This window comes from Rhizophagus irregularis, chromosome 12, assembly GCF_026210795.1.
Source record: "Rhizophagus irregularis chromosome 12, complete sequence".
NCBI lineage: Eukaryota > Fungi > Glomeromycota > Glomeromycetes > Glomerales > Glomeraceae > Rhizophagus > Rhizophagus irregularis.
Window position 1 is genome coordinate 1,635,840 of NC_089440.1, and position 14,759 is coordinate 1,650,598.

Below are 14,759 nucleotides of genomic sequence, written 5' to 3' on the forward strand. Positions count from 1 at the left end.
ACATATTTGGTTAGTATAAAGTTTGCAGCCAATCATATTTATTTACTGAAATTATGTTTGATCGACTGCGGTGATAAAATTCCTTTTTATGTATGATTGAAAAAAGATGTGTTTGGTCAATATGTTAAAAGAATTAAAAATTATCGAAACATTTATTCTTATTAATGACTTTTTTACGTAAGCATATTTAAAATAATCAAATAACAAAAATCATTTTCAAATACTAAAAAATTCATATTCCTTAATAACACCCATTTTCGAATGTTTTTCAATTATTATTTTTAAATCTGAATCATAAATATCTCCAAATAAATCTGTAATAATAGTCAATGAAAGTGGTTTTTGTGGTACACAATTATTCCTATTTATAAAAAATTCTTCCAATCCTTCCAATTTTTTGTAAGATATAAATAAACCTATTGTTAATTTATGAAGATTTTTTGGTAAATATTTTGCCAAAACATCAAATAAATTTTTACTAGTTATAGATATGTAATCAATATGTACTGCAATAATTTCTAAAGATTGACAACTACTTAAAACTAATTTTAACGCTTCTAATTCATCCCCCTCATCTTCTTTAATAGTGACACATAAACTTTTAAGGTTTGGACAAAATTTAGCTTTTACTAAATTCATTGTTTTATCATCATAAGATGAATTAAATTTTGTTAAATTTTTTCCATTAATTTCCAAAAATTTAATTACCATTTCTAATTTTGGACTAAAACAATTAAATTCTAAAATTCTCAATTGTGGAAATTTAATATATTGTAATTGACCAAAACCTTCAAAAGCACCTTCAGCATTAGGATCATCAGGATCTAAATGTAAAATAAGTTCTTGTAAATTTATGAACGTAGATATGAATGATAATGGCGAATTAGCTGTATCTAATACTAATTTAGTTATTGTTAAAGATGATTTAGCTAACGAGGGGGTTATTGTTCTTATTATATCTTTATTACAATACTCTAATGTTAAACTTTTTAAATTACTTTGTAAAGAAATTAAATCTGCTATACCATCTGAAATAATAAATTTAACAAAAGTTATAGTTAATGATTGTATATTATGACATATTTCTGATATTTGATAAAAAAATGCAGAGCAAATATTTGAACAACATTTTAACTCTACAAGATACTTTAAACAGATTTTTGCTTCAGGCGAATAAATAAACTCAATTCTATCAGTATATCCTGGAGAAATATCCAAAGATTTTAAGGATGAAATTTGATTGATAAACATTTTCAATATTTCGTGTGATAATAAAAGTTCACTATGGTTCAAATCTCCTGCTGAAGTAATTAATCGTTGATTTCTAAGTGCGTATTCAATCATATAATTAATTTTATAAATTGAAATAGTTTTACAAAATGATGGATAATTAAACAATGGAGGTTTTTGAGTCGAAATACAAATTCCATTCTTATGTAAATGATCTTTTGATTCCTTAGGAAGACAAGTAATTAAAGTATTAATGATTGATAATGATATATATGGCTTGTAATACGAGTTACAGACGTTTTTCCATAGAATTCCAATTGCAATTTCACAGAAAAGACGATTAACTAGCGAACATGAATGTAAAGTAGTTGTATCATTTTCTAAATATTCAAATATTTCGTTAAGACAATCATCAGGAAGTTGACTAGACATTTTGCTTGATTTTTTCGGGAAAAAAAAAATTTTAGGGTAATCAACCTGTTACGGATTTTAAGTGTAATTTACTCTTTGTTTTACTTATTTGGGTTAATAATATAAAATTTCAGCCAATCATATTTATTTACTGAAATTATGTTGTTGATCAACTGCGGTGATAAATTCCTCGTGATATTACCATATATGATTGAAAAAAAGATTTATTTAAAATAATAATTAAATAACAAAAGGAGTGTCCTTAAAATAGACCGGGGGTTCAGATTCTTATCCTAGACCGCAAATGTACTAATCACGTGACGATTACTCTGAAAAAAACTTATTTATATAGGGGATTTAGGATAAAGAACCTGGACCCCCGGTTCAGAATAAATTTGTCCTAACAAAAATCATTTTCAAATACTAAAATATTCATATTTCTTAATAACATCCATTTTCGAATATTTTTCAATTATCATTTTTATACTTTAAGCAGATTTTTGCTTCAGGTGAATAAATAAAATCAATCATATCAGTACATCCTGGAGAAATATCCAAAAGATTTTAAGGATGAAATTTGATTTAATTTTCAATATTTCGTGTGATAATAAAGTTCACTATGGTTTAAATCTCCTGCCGAAATAATTAATCGTTGATTTCTAAGTGCGTATTCAATCATATAATTAATTTTTAAATTGAAATAGTTTTACAAAATGATGGATAATTAAACAATGAAGGTTTTTGAGTCGAAATAATGAAACAAATTCCATTCTTATGTAAAAGATCTTTTGATTCCTTTGGAGGACAAATAATTAAAATATTTAAGTCACATATTTTTCCATAAGATTCTTACTGCGAGTGTATAGTAGTTGTATCATTTCAAATATTTCATTAAGGCAATCAGCAAGAAGCTGACTAGACATTTTTCGAGGAAAAAATAAAATTTACTCAGGCGAAAAAATATTCAGCAAATTTAATTGTTAAATTACCCTTTTGTTTTACATATCCGGGGTAAATGTAAAATTTGCGAGCTAATCATACTTATAAGTTATAATTATAAATGGTATGGTTAATTATCTGCTATACGGTATATGAGAATTACCAATTTTAGCACCATACATACAACGGAGGTCATATCATACTCATTAGCTATATAAATGATATAAATGATATGAACAATTTTGTTGCTTTATTTCATGATTGAAAAATGTGTGTTCGTGCATTTAATTATAAATGGATGTGTTAATTTTCGTAAGAAGGGTTTTTGTATGAACCAATTTCCATATGAAATTTATTGTTTTTTATCCTTTAATAAGTTTCACAATATTTTTACAACTTCGCAATAGCTTTATGCAAGTTGACATATTAAGGAGTCGATTAAGTTCAAAATGATTTATACTATGCAACGAAAAAAATTTACATATTCTCCTCTCCTAACAAATTTTCTATCCCACGTGACCTAAAAATATTCATCACCGGCATCACACCCATCGCGTTTTCACTGTTTATATTTATCTGAGGGACAGTTTTTTCGTTTTTTTTCACATCCCGCCGGTCACGTGGAGTTAGAATTTTAATTATAAAATTGTTGCTGCACATATCCTACAAAAAATGAATATTGTGGGATGCATGCTAAGTCTAACTGTCCCAGTTCCCCTATCATAAGTCTAACAAATATAATATATTTTTTGCAAAAAATTAGAGGGAAATCATCATATAAACTTTACCCTTATTTTTCAGGAGATGCCCCAAGCCCCAAATTGACGATCGGCCTAAATTATCGGCCCCTTTATAATGCCTTAAGAATTTTCTAGCATTACTTTCACATATATACGTAGTAATCATCGATTATCGTCAATCATACAATATGCATGTTGCTTGTAGTGTAGTATTAGAATATAATTAGTTAGAACATTTATATATTTTATATTTTATCTGTAATTTATACAATAAATAATAATTTACTTGTAATTATTATAATTATTATTTTTATTTATAATACTTTTTATATGATACTTTTTTTCACTGAATTATAATTTTCTATTGTAATTGTTTAAATAAATATTATTTCATATTCCAAATCCTCAATATATTTTTTATACTTTTAATGCAATAAACATTTCTTTAAAATTGTGTATTTTTACACATAATTTTCTTTATTTTGTTAATAATAAAGCTTTTCATTATTTTGATACAGTATAAACTGCACTACTAAAAACTTTTATTATTATTTCTCTAAAAGGTGAGATATCTTTACTCTTTTTATAATATATATACAGTACATATAATTAAACCTCTATATTATATTCATCTAATTAGCTCAATAAAAAATAGTAATTATATAGAGTTATGACTATATAGGAGTTAATTTATTAATAAAATAATATGTAGGTTAAGCAAAAATAAGTGTTTATAAGAAGGCATTATATAAAGGGTAATTATATAAAAGTCTGACTATATATTTAATCTTCTATTTCAATAAACAAAATTATAAAAAAATAAATATATATTAAAACTAAGTTTTTATTAAAGAAAATGATATACCTTTTATTAAAATATTTTTAAAATTTTGTAAAAAAATAATAAAATAATGATAAAATTTTTTTGTAAAAGTTATATTTTTATTTATTTTATCAAATACTATAAATAGTTATTGCAAATATAAAATATTACATCTGATTTCACATAATATGTAACATTGCAAAATTTTTTCAGATATTAATAAGTAGTTTATTATTATACTTCTTTGCAATAACTACAATATTTTTATTTTTATTTTTATTTTTATTAATTTATATAGATGTGATTTTGTCTTAATATAACTACGCTTACTTACATATACTAAATTTATAAAAATAAGAAAAATATAATATATATAAGAACTAAGCATTATGAAAAAAAACTACTCTCCTGAAGAAAAGGTCAACATGTCACCTAAATGATTATATTACTATTACAAACAATTATACAACTAAAATTTTAGGTAACTGTCAAGATCTACCTAAAAATTTGCCTAATGACCTTTCCAATAAAATACTAAATCATTCCATTTGTTTCAATTCATTTCATTGAAATGTTCTATTACAATGTGCTTTCCATTACACTTTTTACTATTTGACTTCATTTTTTTATCTTTATTACTAATGTTATATTTTTTTCTTTTTCTAATTATCTATACACTATAAATAGCGTATATATATAATTTTTTCTTTATTAATAAAAGCTGTATATATACTATCTGATACAGAATAATAAAAGTATAAAAAGCAAATGTACCAAAAACAATTCGTTAAAATTACCTAAAAGAAGTCTATACTGTATTTTTCTTTCAAATAAAATTTGCCATATGTAAATATAATCAAATATGGAATGATGTGAAAAGGGTAAAAATTTAATAGATTATCTATCTATATATTTTCTTTCTAACTAAATAGCCCTATGTAAATATTATTAAATAAAAAATATTGTGAAACTAACAAATAATTATATAACTACAATATTATCCTTTAAATATAAATTTATTATTTTTAAACTGCAAAAGTTTTTTCTCTCTATTATTTATTTATATCTTATTCATTATTCTTAAATAAGTAAGGAGGTATGTTTTTATTATAAGAAAATAGTTAAAAAAAATATGTAAATCATTTATGATTAAGATGAATTAATTTTATTAATTATTAAATATTGATTTTAAGCAAGTCAAAGATATATTCTATTTATACATTTCATAATTATATTTCTATTATTTTGATTAATTATAAATTATAATTCTTCTAATTATTTTTCTGAAGATTCTATAATTCTTTTAATAATTCTTATTTATACTATTTCTTAATATTATTCTTAATGATCCATTCTAATTTTTTTACAATAATCCATAATTATTTATTCTATCATATAATTAGTATCATATAACTTGATTACCTAATCATTCTATTATATCAAAATATTTTATAATTGAGATATTCTATAAATTAATTTATTAATATACAGTATATTATAAAATTTTTTTATATATCTTTTTAGAATTCATAATTATTATTAATTAAAAAAAAAATGTATATATAATTTTTAGTATAAATGTTTTCAAAATTTTAATTTAACCAAAAAATCTAGAAAAATTGAAAATATATTAAAATAGTATGATAAATTACTTTTTATAAATTCAATTACAATAAAATATTCAAAATTGTAATTAACACTAATTTAAAAATAACTAATATTTAATTTTATTATAATTTGATTTAAACTAAAAAAAATCAATGTATTTTATAAAATAAAAAATTTTATAAAAAATAAATTTCATGAAATTTTTGCTAAAATTTTCAATTAATTGAAAATTAATAATCCAAATTTAATACAAAAATAATGCTATTTCTAATAAACTGAATGTATTAAAAAAAATTTTAAAAATACTTAAATCAATTAAAATCAAATTTATTATTATTAGAAGAAAATAAAAAAGTAATTATACGAAATATTGTTAAAGATATTAAGTATTTTACTTTTATATATTATTTTTTAACAAAATTATCCATAATCAAAAATTTTTATTGATATAATATATAAATATAAGTTCCTAATAAATAATTTTTATTTTTATTTAATTTAAGGATACTTGTCAAAATTATTTTTTCAAAATTTTAGTTTAGTCAAAATTTAATTTGAAACTATTTTTTCAAAATTTTAATTTAGTCAAACTTTAATCTAAAACTATTTTTTTATAATAAAATCAATTGTCTAAACTGTTTTTATGCTTTTTTAAAACTAATTATAATTTAGAAAGTTTTAGATTTACCAATTTTTTCATTAAAAATAAAGTTTTTAACTTTTAAGTTTTAGATTTTTGAATTTTATCATTAAATGAGTTTCGAAGTAACTTTGACTTCTTAATTCAATTATATTAATTCTGATTTTTTTTTTTATTATGATAAGACAAATGCATTAAATTATAAATTATATGCAATTATTGGTCAAATAAATGATATCAGATTTGCAGTTATATATTTGTTTCTTAATAATACTAAAAAAATTAAAACTGAAATTTACTTAAAAAGCTTAAATTACAATTTATTAAATATTTTTAATAGATAAAGATTAGTCTTAAATTATTACTGTAAATTGAAGTTATATGAAATTTAACTTTATTTATAATATGCAAAAAAATTACTTAAAAAAAAAATTTATAGATAATTTACAACCAAAATATTATATATAAATTAATTTAAAATTATTTTTTTATTAATAATTATAAGTTAATTTAAAACTATTTATTTTACGACTGTACTAAATCACACCACTGGTGCTCAACACCACAATCACGTGATTATAAAATTTTTTATTGGCTAGTTTTTCAATTTTATTTGATCAATAAAAAATGTTACACCACAATGCATTACATGATTTATAAAAAAAATTTTATGATATAACAGATAGCTGATAAGTCGTAATTGCATAACGTTAACTTTAATGCCATAATGCTGTATATAAATGTGTTGCAATATATGAAGAAAGGACAAAAAAATATAGTAAAAAAAGACAATGAAAAAAACTAAGGGAAATAAAGGAAAGGAAAGATAAATAAAAAGGGTTGAGTAAACGAAAAGTGATGTAGGGAAATGAATGATGAACAAAAATGACGAAAGATAAACAAAATATGATGAAGATACATGAAAGATGAACAAAAGAGACGTGAAAGATGAATGAAAAAAATGAATAAGTGAAAATGATATAGGGAAACGAAAGATGAATGAAAGAGGATGAAGGAAAACGAAGATAACCGTAAAGGAAATGAAAAAAAAAGTGAAGAATAGTAAAAAGGAACAAAAGAATCAAAGGGGAAATAAAATTTAACAAGAGAAACAAAGGGGGAATAAAGGGGAACAAAGAGAGAATAAAAAAAAACAATGAAAAAAATGAAAGGGGAATAAAAACAATGAAAGAAAAGTGAATAAAATACTATGAGAGAAATGAAGGGGAAATGAAAGGGAACAAAAGGGAATAAAAATCAATAAGAGAAACAAAAGAAAAATGAAAAGGAACAAAAGAGATGAAAAAAAAATGAAAAGGAACAATAGGAGAATAAAAAATAACAAAGAAATGTAAGGGAACAAAAGGGAATAAAAAGCAATGTAAAAGCAACGAAGGGGAATGAAAATAACAAAAGAAATGAAGCGAGAATAGAAAACAATGAAAGAAATAAAGGGAATAAGAACAACAAAGTAATGAAGGAAACGAACCATAAATAGAAAGAGATAAAAGGAAATAAAATAAACAGAAATGGATGGATAAAAACAAAAAATAATGAAGAAACAAATAAAACGAAAATAAGAGAGATAAAGGAAAATAAAAGTAAAGCCAGAACACCACCCATAGAAAAAGAAAAAAATAATTAATATCGTTTTAACAGCGATAAAACAATAAGAGAAAAAGACGAAAGAGACTTACTCAGATTTCACTGAAATGGTACACGTCTAAAAAAGAAACAAAGGTTAATAAAAGAACAGGGAAAAGCAGTATTGGCCTTTTGGACTATTGGACTTTTGGACCATTGGACTATTGGAATATTGGACTTAGTCCATTCCAATTCCATTAAAATTTGGACTATTGGAATATAGAGCTATCAAAGCTATAAGTTTTATATGTAATTTTAGCAAATATATAAATAATTACAAAAGTTATAATTGCAAATCATTTTTTATTGATATTTATTAAAATTTTTTATTGAATTCATCAATTATGCTTAGCATTTTTATTGATATCTAAAATTTTTTTAATTGTTACCTAAAATAAAAGCTGACAAATAATTGGGTTCCCCTAAACTTTCAATAAAAATATCTTGAAGTTTCCATTTAGAATTTTGATCTCTAGCAGGATGAGGCAAATTTGATATATTTGTAACATTAATTTCAAGTTTTTCATCATCATCATTACTATCACTTTCATTATCATTATCATATTCTTCATTTGATTCATCTTCCAACATATTAATCCATCTTGACACTACACTTCTCCAATTACTTTCAGTTTGAACATTAGCATCTGTTTCAATAAATTCACTTGATGATTCATCATCTGACACATTCAGATCATCTGATGCATTTGGATCTTCGTTTTCATTTACTGGAAGTGCAACACCTGTACTTCAAAACTTTAATGCATCTTCATCAATTTTTTTTTGTTTAAGTTTTTGTTGCATTGAAGCATGTAACTGAGTCATTCCTAAAACCTTCTCATGCTAAATAATTTAAAAAAATATTAATAAATGATATAATTATATTTATTATAATTAAATTACTAATAAAAATACTTACTGCTAAACGATTTCACCGCTTTGAGTGTAACCATCCCATTGTGAAAAAAGTCTTTCAAGAGATGCTGTAGTTACTGCAATTGAAAAAATACGGTTAGCAACACGATAAAGTTCTTTAGAATAACCACGAACATAATTCCAAAATTCTAAAACATTATTATTAAATTGTCGTGAAGTTGCATCATTATAGGGATATTTTTTTTGTCGATAAGCCTCTAATTCAACTAATATTACAGTCGGATCTTCATTAAACCAAGCACAATAGTAATAAGTAACCCATTTACCAAGATGTGGAAAAGACAAAGTTTCAATTTCAGGATTAAGTTTATCAATACGATATCCTGGATAAAGTAAAAATGCCAATAATAAAAGAGGTTGCTCCCAATCACTCCACCTTTTTTCAAGTTTTTTTAAAAGCTTGTTTTTAAGATTATTATTATCTAATGAATGCAAAACTATAACTAAATTGCCAAAGCAATGGAGAACATCATGAAGTTGTGAATTATGTCGTTGAAGTTGATTAAGTGCAGCACAATAGGGAAGTACTAATGTTTCCAATTCTTTAAGCTTTTTCCACCAATTATTATCAGAAATGCAGTTAAGATATTCGTTTGGAAAATCATAAAGATCATCACTTTCTTGTTCTTCAATTTTTGTTGCTAAATTCTAATAATTTTAATTTTTTTAGTAATAGAATAATATAAATTTTATTAAAAAAAATCAAGACTTACTTTTAATGCAGATTTTGATCACAATAAACTTGCAAAACAATAATATTGGGAATTCCAACGAGTATCATTAGGTACAATTAATGCATAATATTTATTTTTATACATTGCTGCTTGCTCTTCTTGTAATTTTCCAATCCATACTTTTGCACGGTTAAAAAAACTAGCAATTGCAACAGCTTGCTCACCAACTTTTGTAAGAGAATTTGATTCTTTAAATATATCACCAACACATAGATTCATTTGATGAGCAAAACAGGGTAAAAATAGTTTATCACGATAAAGTAATTGAAGTTGTTTCCTATTAATAATATATTTATAAATTTAATAATTAAATTAATTAATTAAAATTAATTAATTAAATATAATTAAAATTAAACAATAAAAAACTGAAAATACACACCGTGCAGAAGCATTTTCTGATGCTGAATCTGTAACTAGCCCATTAACTCTTATATTTTTTTGATTCAATTCTGCAAAAAGTTGTTGTGTAATTCGAATAATCTCATTGGCAGTACCTCTATTACCGCCGCAATTGATTGCTTTCCAAATAATCATTTCGCCTGTAGATGTAATAAGAACTATACCAAAAATATGTTGTCGTGCCACATTTTTCCACCCATCAAAAGCGAGGTTACACCAGACAAATCATTTTTAGCATTATCAAGTAATTTTGTTGAAACTTCGTCAGTTGCATCTTTTAAAATACGTCCTGATAATACTTTTCGAGAAGGCAATGCAATCATTGGATTTAACCAATGAAATAAACTTTTAACTGCAGGATCCTCAATCCATTGGAATGCAAAGCCACATGAAACAGTTACATCCAATAAAAGTTGTTCAAGTTTCTGTTCTTGAATAATTGTTAATGGACAAAATATATAATTATCCAGTGTAATCTCATCCAAATTTGATGTTTCTTCTTCAAGTATTGGATTATCATTATCATCATCATCAGATGATCCATCATCAGATGATTCTGTATGACATCTTTTTTTAAATGGTTTACTCTTCGCACCATCTTTTGCTGCGTCATCAAGAAGTTTTGCTATTTGTTGTGAACTATATTTCTGCGCAAAATTTGGACAGTTTTTAATATGACGTGCACATTCTTTTTTAGTATTTGTAAACTTTAACTTATATGCTTCATCTTTTCCAATAATACTAATACAAGCTCGACATACTGCATACTTGTTGCTTTTATTTGCCTTTTTTGCTGCGTGCAAAACTACAACATATGGTGTTAAAAAATGTGGTTGACGGCCCATAATATTATGATAATTAAAATTAGAAATGAGTACCCTTATCTTTTCTTTGTTTTATTTTGAAGATGATCGCAAAAAGAGATTAAATAAAAAAATTTTTTTTTTTATATTTTTCAATCGATTGATCATCCTTTTAACCAATTATGGTTAATTTACAGCACAAATTTATGTACACGTATGCTTTTTTAATTGTAAAGAATTAAAATTAATTTTAGCCGGCATTATAAAATTGGCCAGAATTATGGTATATAAAATTTAATTCGGCCAAATTTATGAGGACATAGTCCATTTGAATTGGAATTGGACTGGATATCTCCATTAGGTCCAAAGTCCAATAGTCCACTATTGGGAATTGGACAATGTCCAATTCCAACACTGGGGAAAAGAACGAAAAGAAAAACAAAAAAAAAGAGAAAGAAAAGAAAGTAAGATTCACCTTAAATATTTGCCAAAATGGAAACTAAAAACAGCCACTCTTAAAAAAAAGAACAAGCAAGTTTAATGAATGAAAGAAAGGAAAATAGAAGCAAAAAAAACTTACCTGTAACCTAATCCTAAAGCTAAAGATGGTCGTGTCTAAAGAAACCTAAAAAAAAGAAACAGAAAAAATAATAAATCGCGTCAAAAAAAATAAACTGATCAGTAACACATGATCACGTGATGTGGTGTTTACAACACCACTAGTGCGTTTATAATTTTCATTATTTTATTAATAATTAGTATATTTTAATTTAAAACTATTTTTTTTATTAATAATTAGTTTTCTATTATACCTTCTATTTTTCTATTTATTTTTATTGTAATATTTCTATTAATATCTATTTATTTTTATGAAAAAATAGATAGTTCTTATTATCTGAAGATATTTGAAAATTATCAATGGAAGAAATGTATAATTTTATTATGAAAATAACTTAAAATATATTTGAGTTTATATATAGTATAATTGGTATTAATATTATTTATATTCATAAATATAAGCAGTTATTCTTAATGAAATTTGTATTTTAAAATTACTATATTATATTAATTGACGATCCATGAGTTAACTAGAATGATTTCTAATGTAATAAAAACTATAAGTATAGTTTACTAAAAATAGTAACACAAATAATAAAGTAAATGTCACACTTTTATTTTTCAAAGCTACCAAGCATAAAACTTTTTTTTGACAAAGTTTACCTTGAAAGTACATGGCATTTACTATATTATTAGATAAACTAAGGTTTTAAAAGTACAAATTATGGAAATTTTTTTATATTTCACTAAACTTTTATACATATAAGCATATTTGCTTTATTTTTGATATATTTTATTAGTAAACTATGCTGTAATAATTTTTAACCTGACAAATTCAAGACTTTTTTACATTCATTATACAAGTGATATGGTATAATAAAACTAGTTTTTGTTTTTCATATCTCAGATCTCTTAGAAATTGGACTTTTTTCCAATGTTATATTATGGTTTTTTTGCATGAGATTAGTGAGAAAACTATGGAAAACTATTTCATTAAAGCAAAATGGCATTATTTAAACATTTGGCTAAAAAAATTCATAAATAACTTCACATTTAAAAATGTGACTTTTAATTAATAAATTTCCATTAAATTTTATTATCATTTTTGCTACTTGATTTGCAGATTACTAATTAATAGAATTCTATTGAAAAGAAATTACTTGCCAAGATTTTTCAGATTATATTATTTAATACTTTATAGTAAAATAATGTATAATAAATATTAATATTATAAAATTAAACTAAATATAGTTTTATATTTACTAAATAGTAATAAAGATTACTAAAAAGATAAATATTTAAATAATATTGAATTTAATTATTTATTAAACACTTGATTTTTTAAATACTTTATTAATATTTTAAATTGGTATTTATGAGTATTTTTTAATACATCTTGTATTTAATAAGTATTATTAATAAATATTAATAAGTATTTAACAAATATCATAATGAAAGAAAAAGAAAAAAAGAGGATTTAATTAAAAGAGAAGATCTAATTCATAATAATAGACCTGAAAAGATTAATATAACTCAAAAATAAAATTAAAAAATAAGCTTCAGTAAACTCATGCAAAAATTTTTAATCCATTAGAAGTCAATAATCCAAATTTAATATAAAAGCAATATTATTATTGAGAATTAATTAAAAAAAAATTTTACTGTAATTTAAATTAACTGAAGATAAGTTTGTTATTATTGAAAAAAAATAATAAAAAAGTAATTATATAAGATATTATTAGAAATATTAAATATTTAGTATTTATTAAATATTTTTTAACAGATAAAAATTGGTTATAAATTAATGCTGCAAAATTCAACTTTATCTTTGATATATAAAAAAATCTATTAAGAAAAAATTTGCTGATAATTCAGAATTAAATATAATATTTATAATTCTATTGAAGTTAATTCAAAATTATCTTTTATTGAGATTCAGTAATTTCTATTTTTTTATTCAAAATAATTACAATTAAAAATTATGTAATTATTTGTTACATATTTTCATTTATATTCACTTGTTCCTGTAGAAAATAGAAGATTTTTATTATATGAATATATTTGGAAATTATTAAATTATCAGCAAAAAAAATGTATAATTTTTGCTATGAAAATAATTTAAATTATATTTGAATTTATATGTAATGCAATTAGTATTAATTTAATTTATGTAAATATAAACAGTGAAACTCAGACGGATGTGACGATGTGATGAATTAAAAGCAATCACATGACTGTGCAAAAATTGCTGGTGTAGCATGTATAATTACAGTCATTTATTTTTAGTACACATATCATCAATATACTTCTTCACAATAAATAAGGGCATAATCGCCTAAACGAAAAATTATATATTTCTGCAATGCTCTTATTTTTAGATAATCTAGATGTGCTATTTTTGTATTAATGGGACCAAGATTTTATAAAATGCCATTGATCAATAAAAAATTATTCCGGCAGTTATTCAAAACTATAGTTTCAAAAATTTAAAGTTTTGAGACAAAAAACTTTAAAACACAATATCTCATTATCCAGTGATTATAAAAGATGTAATTACCACAGGACCCCGGATATCTCCAAAACAGGTCATAAGTCACACTTTCGGCAGATTGGCCCATTTTTTAGGGGCTCAAAAAATCGTTTTTTGTAAATATCTCGGCATCCAGTGGTCCAATTTTGATGAACCTTTTTTTAAATTGTAGAGCTAAATGAGGGCTACAAAATAAAAAAAAGTTCATTAAAATTGAATTACTGGATGCTGAGATATTTACAAAAAACGATTTTTTGAGCTTTCAGCAAAAAGGGTGTTTTTGGCCAAAAGTCCATTATGACCTTTATATTAGATATCCGGGGTCCTATTACCACCCACTATTCAAATTCTTTTAACGAGACATATTGAATGATATTAATTATGTATTACAGTTCAGCCTAGGACTGACTGGTCTAGGACTGAATAGGACCAATGACCATCCTTATCCCCAATCCAGTGACTTAGTATAGTCTTTACTTTCTGTCTTACTGTATAATATCACGTGAGTTCATATAACAATGTACTTCACTGTCTGAATCAGAATTAAATTCTGTCTCACTTTCTTTTGTTTGCGCTTTTATCATTTGAAAAATTATAAGTTTATGCTAAATTTGCTTTTCTGAAAGACCTTTTCTTGCTAGAACAATTAGTTTTGTATGTCCTATTCTTTCACAATTTGAACAGCGGCATTTTGTTTTACCTGTTTTTATTAACCTTTTTAGTGACTTTTGTAGTAAAATGTCTCATAACCCAATTTTTCAATT

General features: G+C 23.4%; 2 protein-coding genes across 2 annotated transcripts; both read right to left on the reverse strand.

The window, feature by feature from the left end:
* Nucleotides 1-70: 70 nt before the first annotated feature.
* Nucleotides 71-1,678, reverse strand: OCT59_003916 (uncharacterized protein). Its single transcript, XM_066147941.1, has one exon. The coding sequence runs from the start codon at nt 1,660-1,662 to the stop codon at nt 217-219; it is 1,446 nt and encodes a 481-aa protein (XP_065996590.1). The 5' UTR covers nt 1,663-1,678; the 3' UTR covers nt 71-216.
* Nucleotides 1,679-8,413: 6,735 nt separating this feature from the next.
* On the reverse strand, nt 8,414-8,877 carry OCT59_003917 (uncharacterized protein; the record flags this gene model as incomplete). The annotated part of the gene is made up of 2 exons (XM_066147942.1): nt 8,414-8,783; nt 8,870-8,877. The coding sequence occupies 2 exons, from the start codon at nt 8,875-8,877 to the stop codon at nt 8,414-8,416; spliced, it is 378 nt and encodes a 125-aa protein (XP_065996591.1).
* Between the last annotated feature and the right edge of the window lie 5,882 nt (nt 8,878-14,759).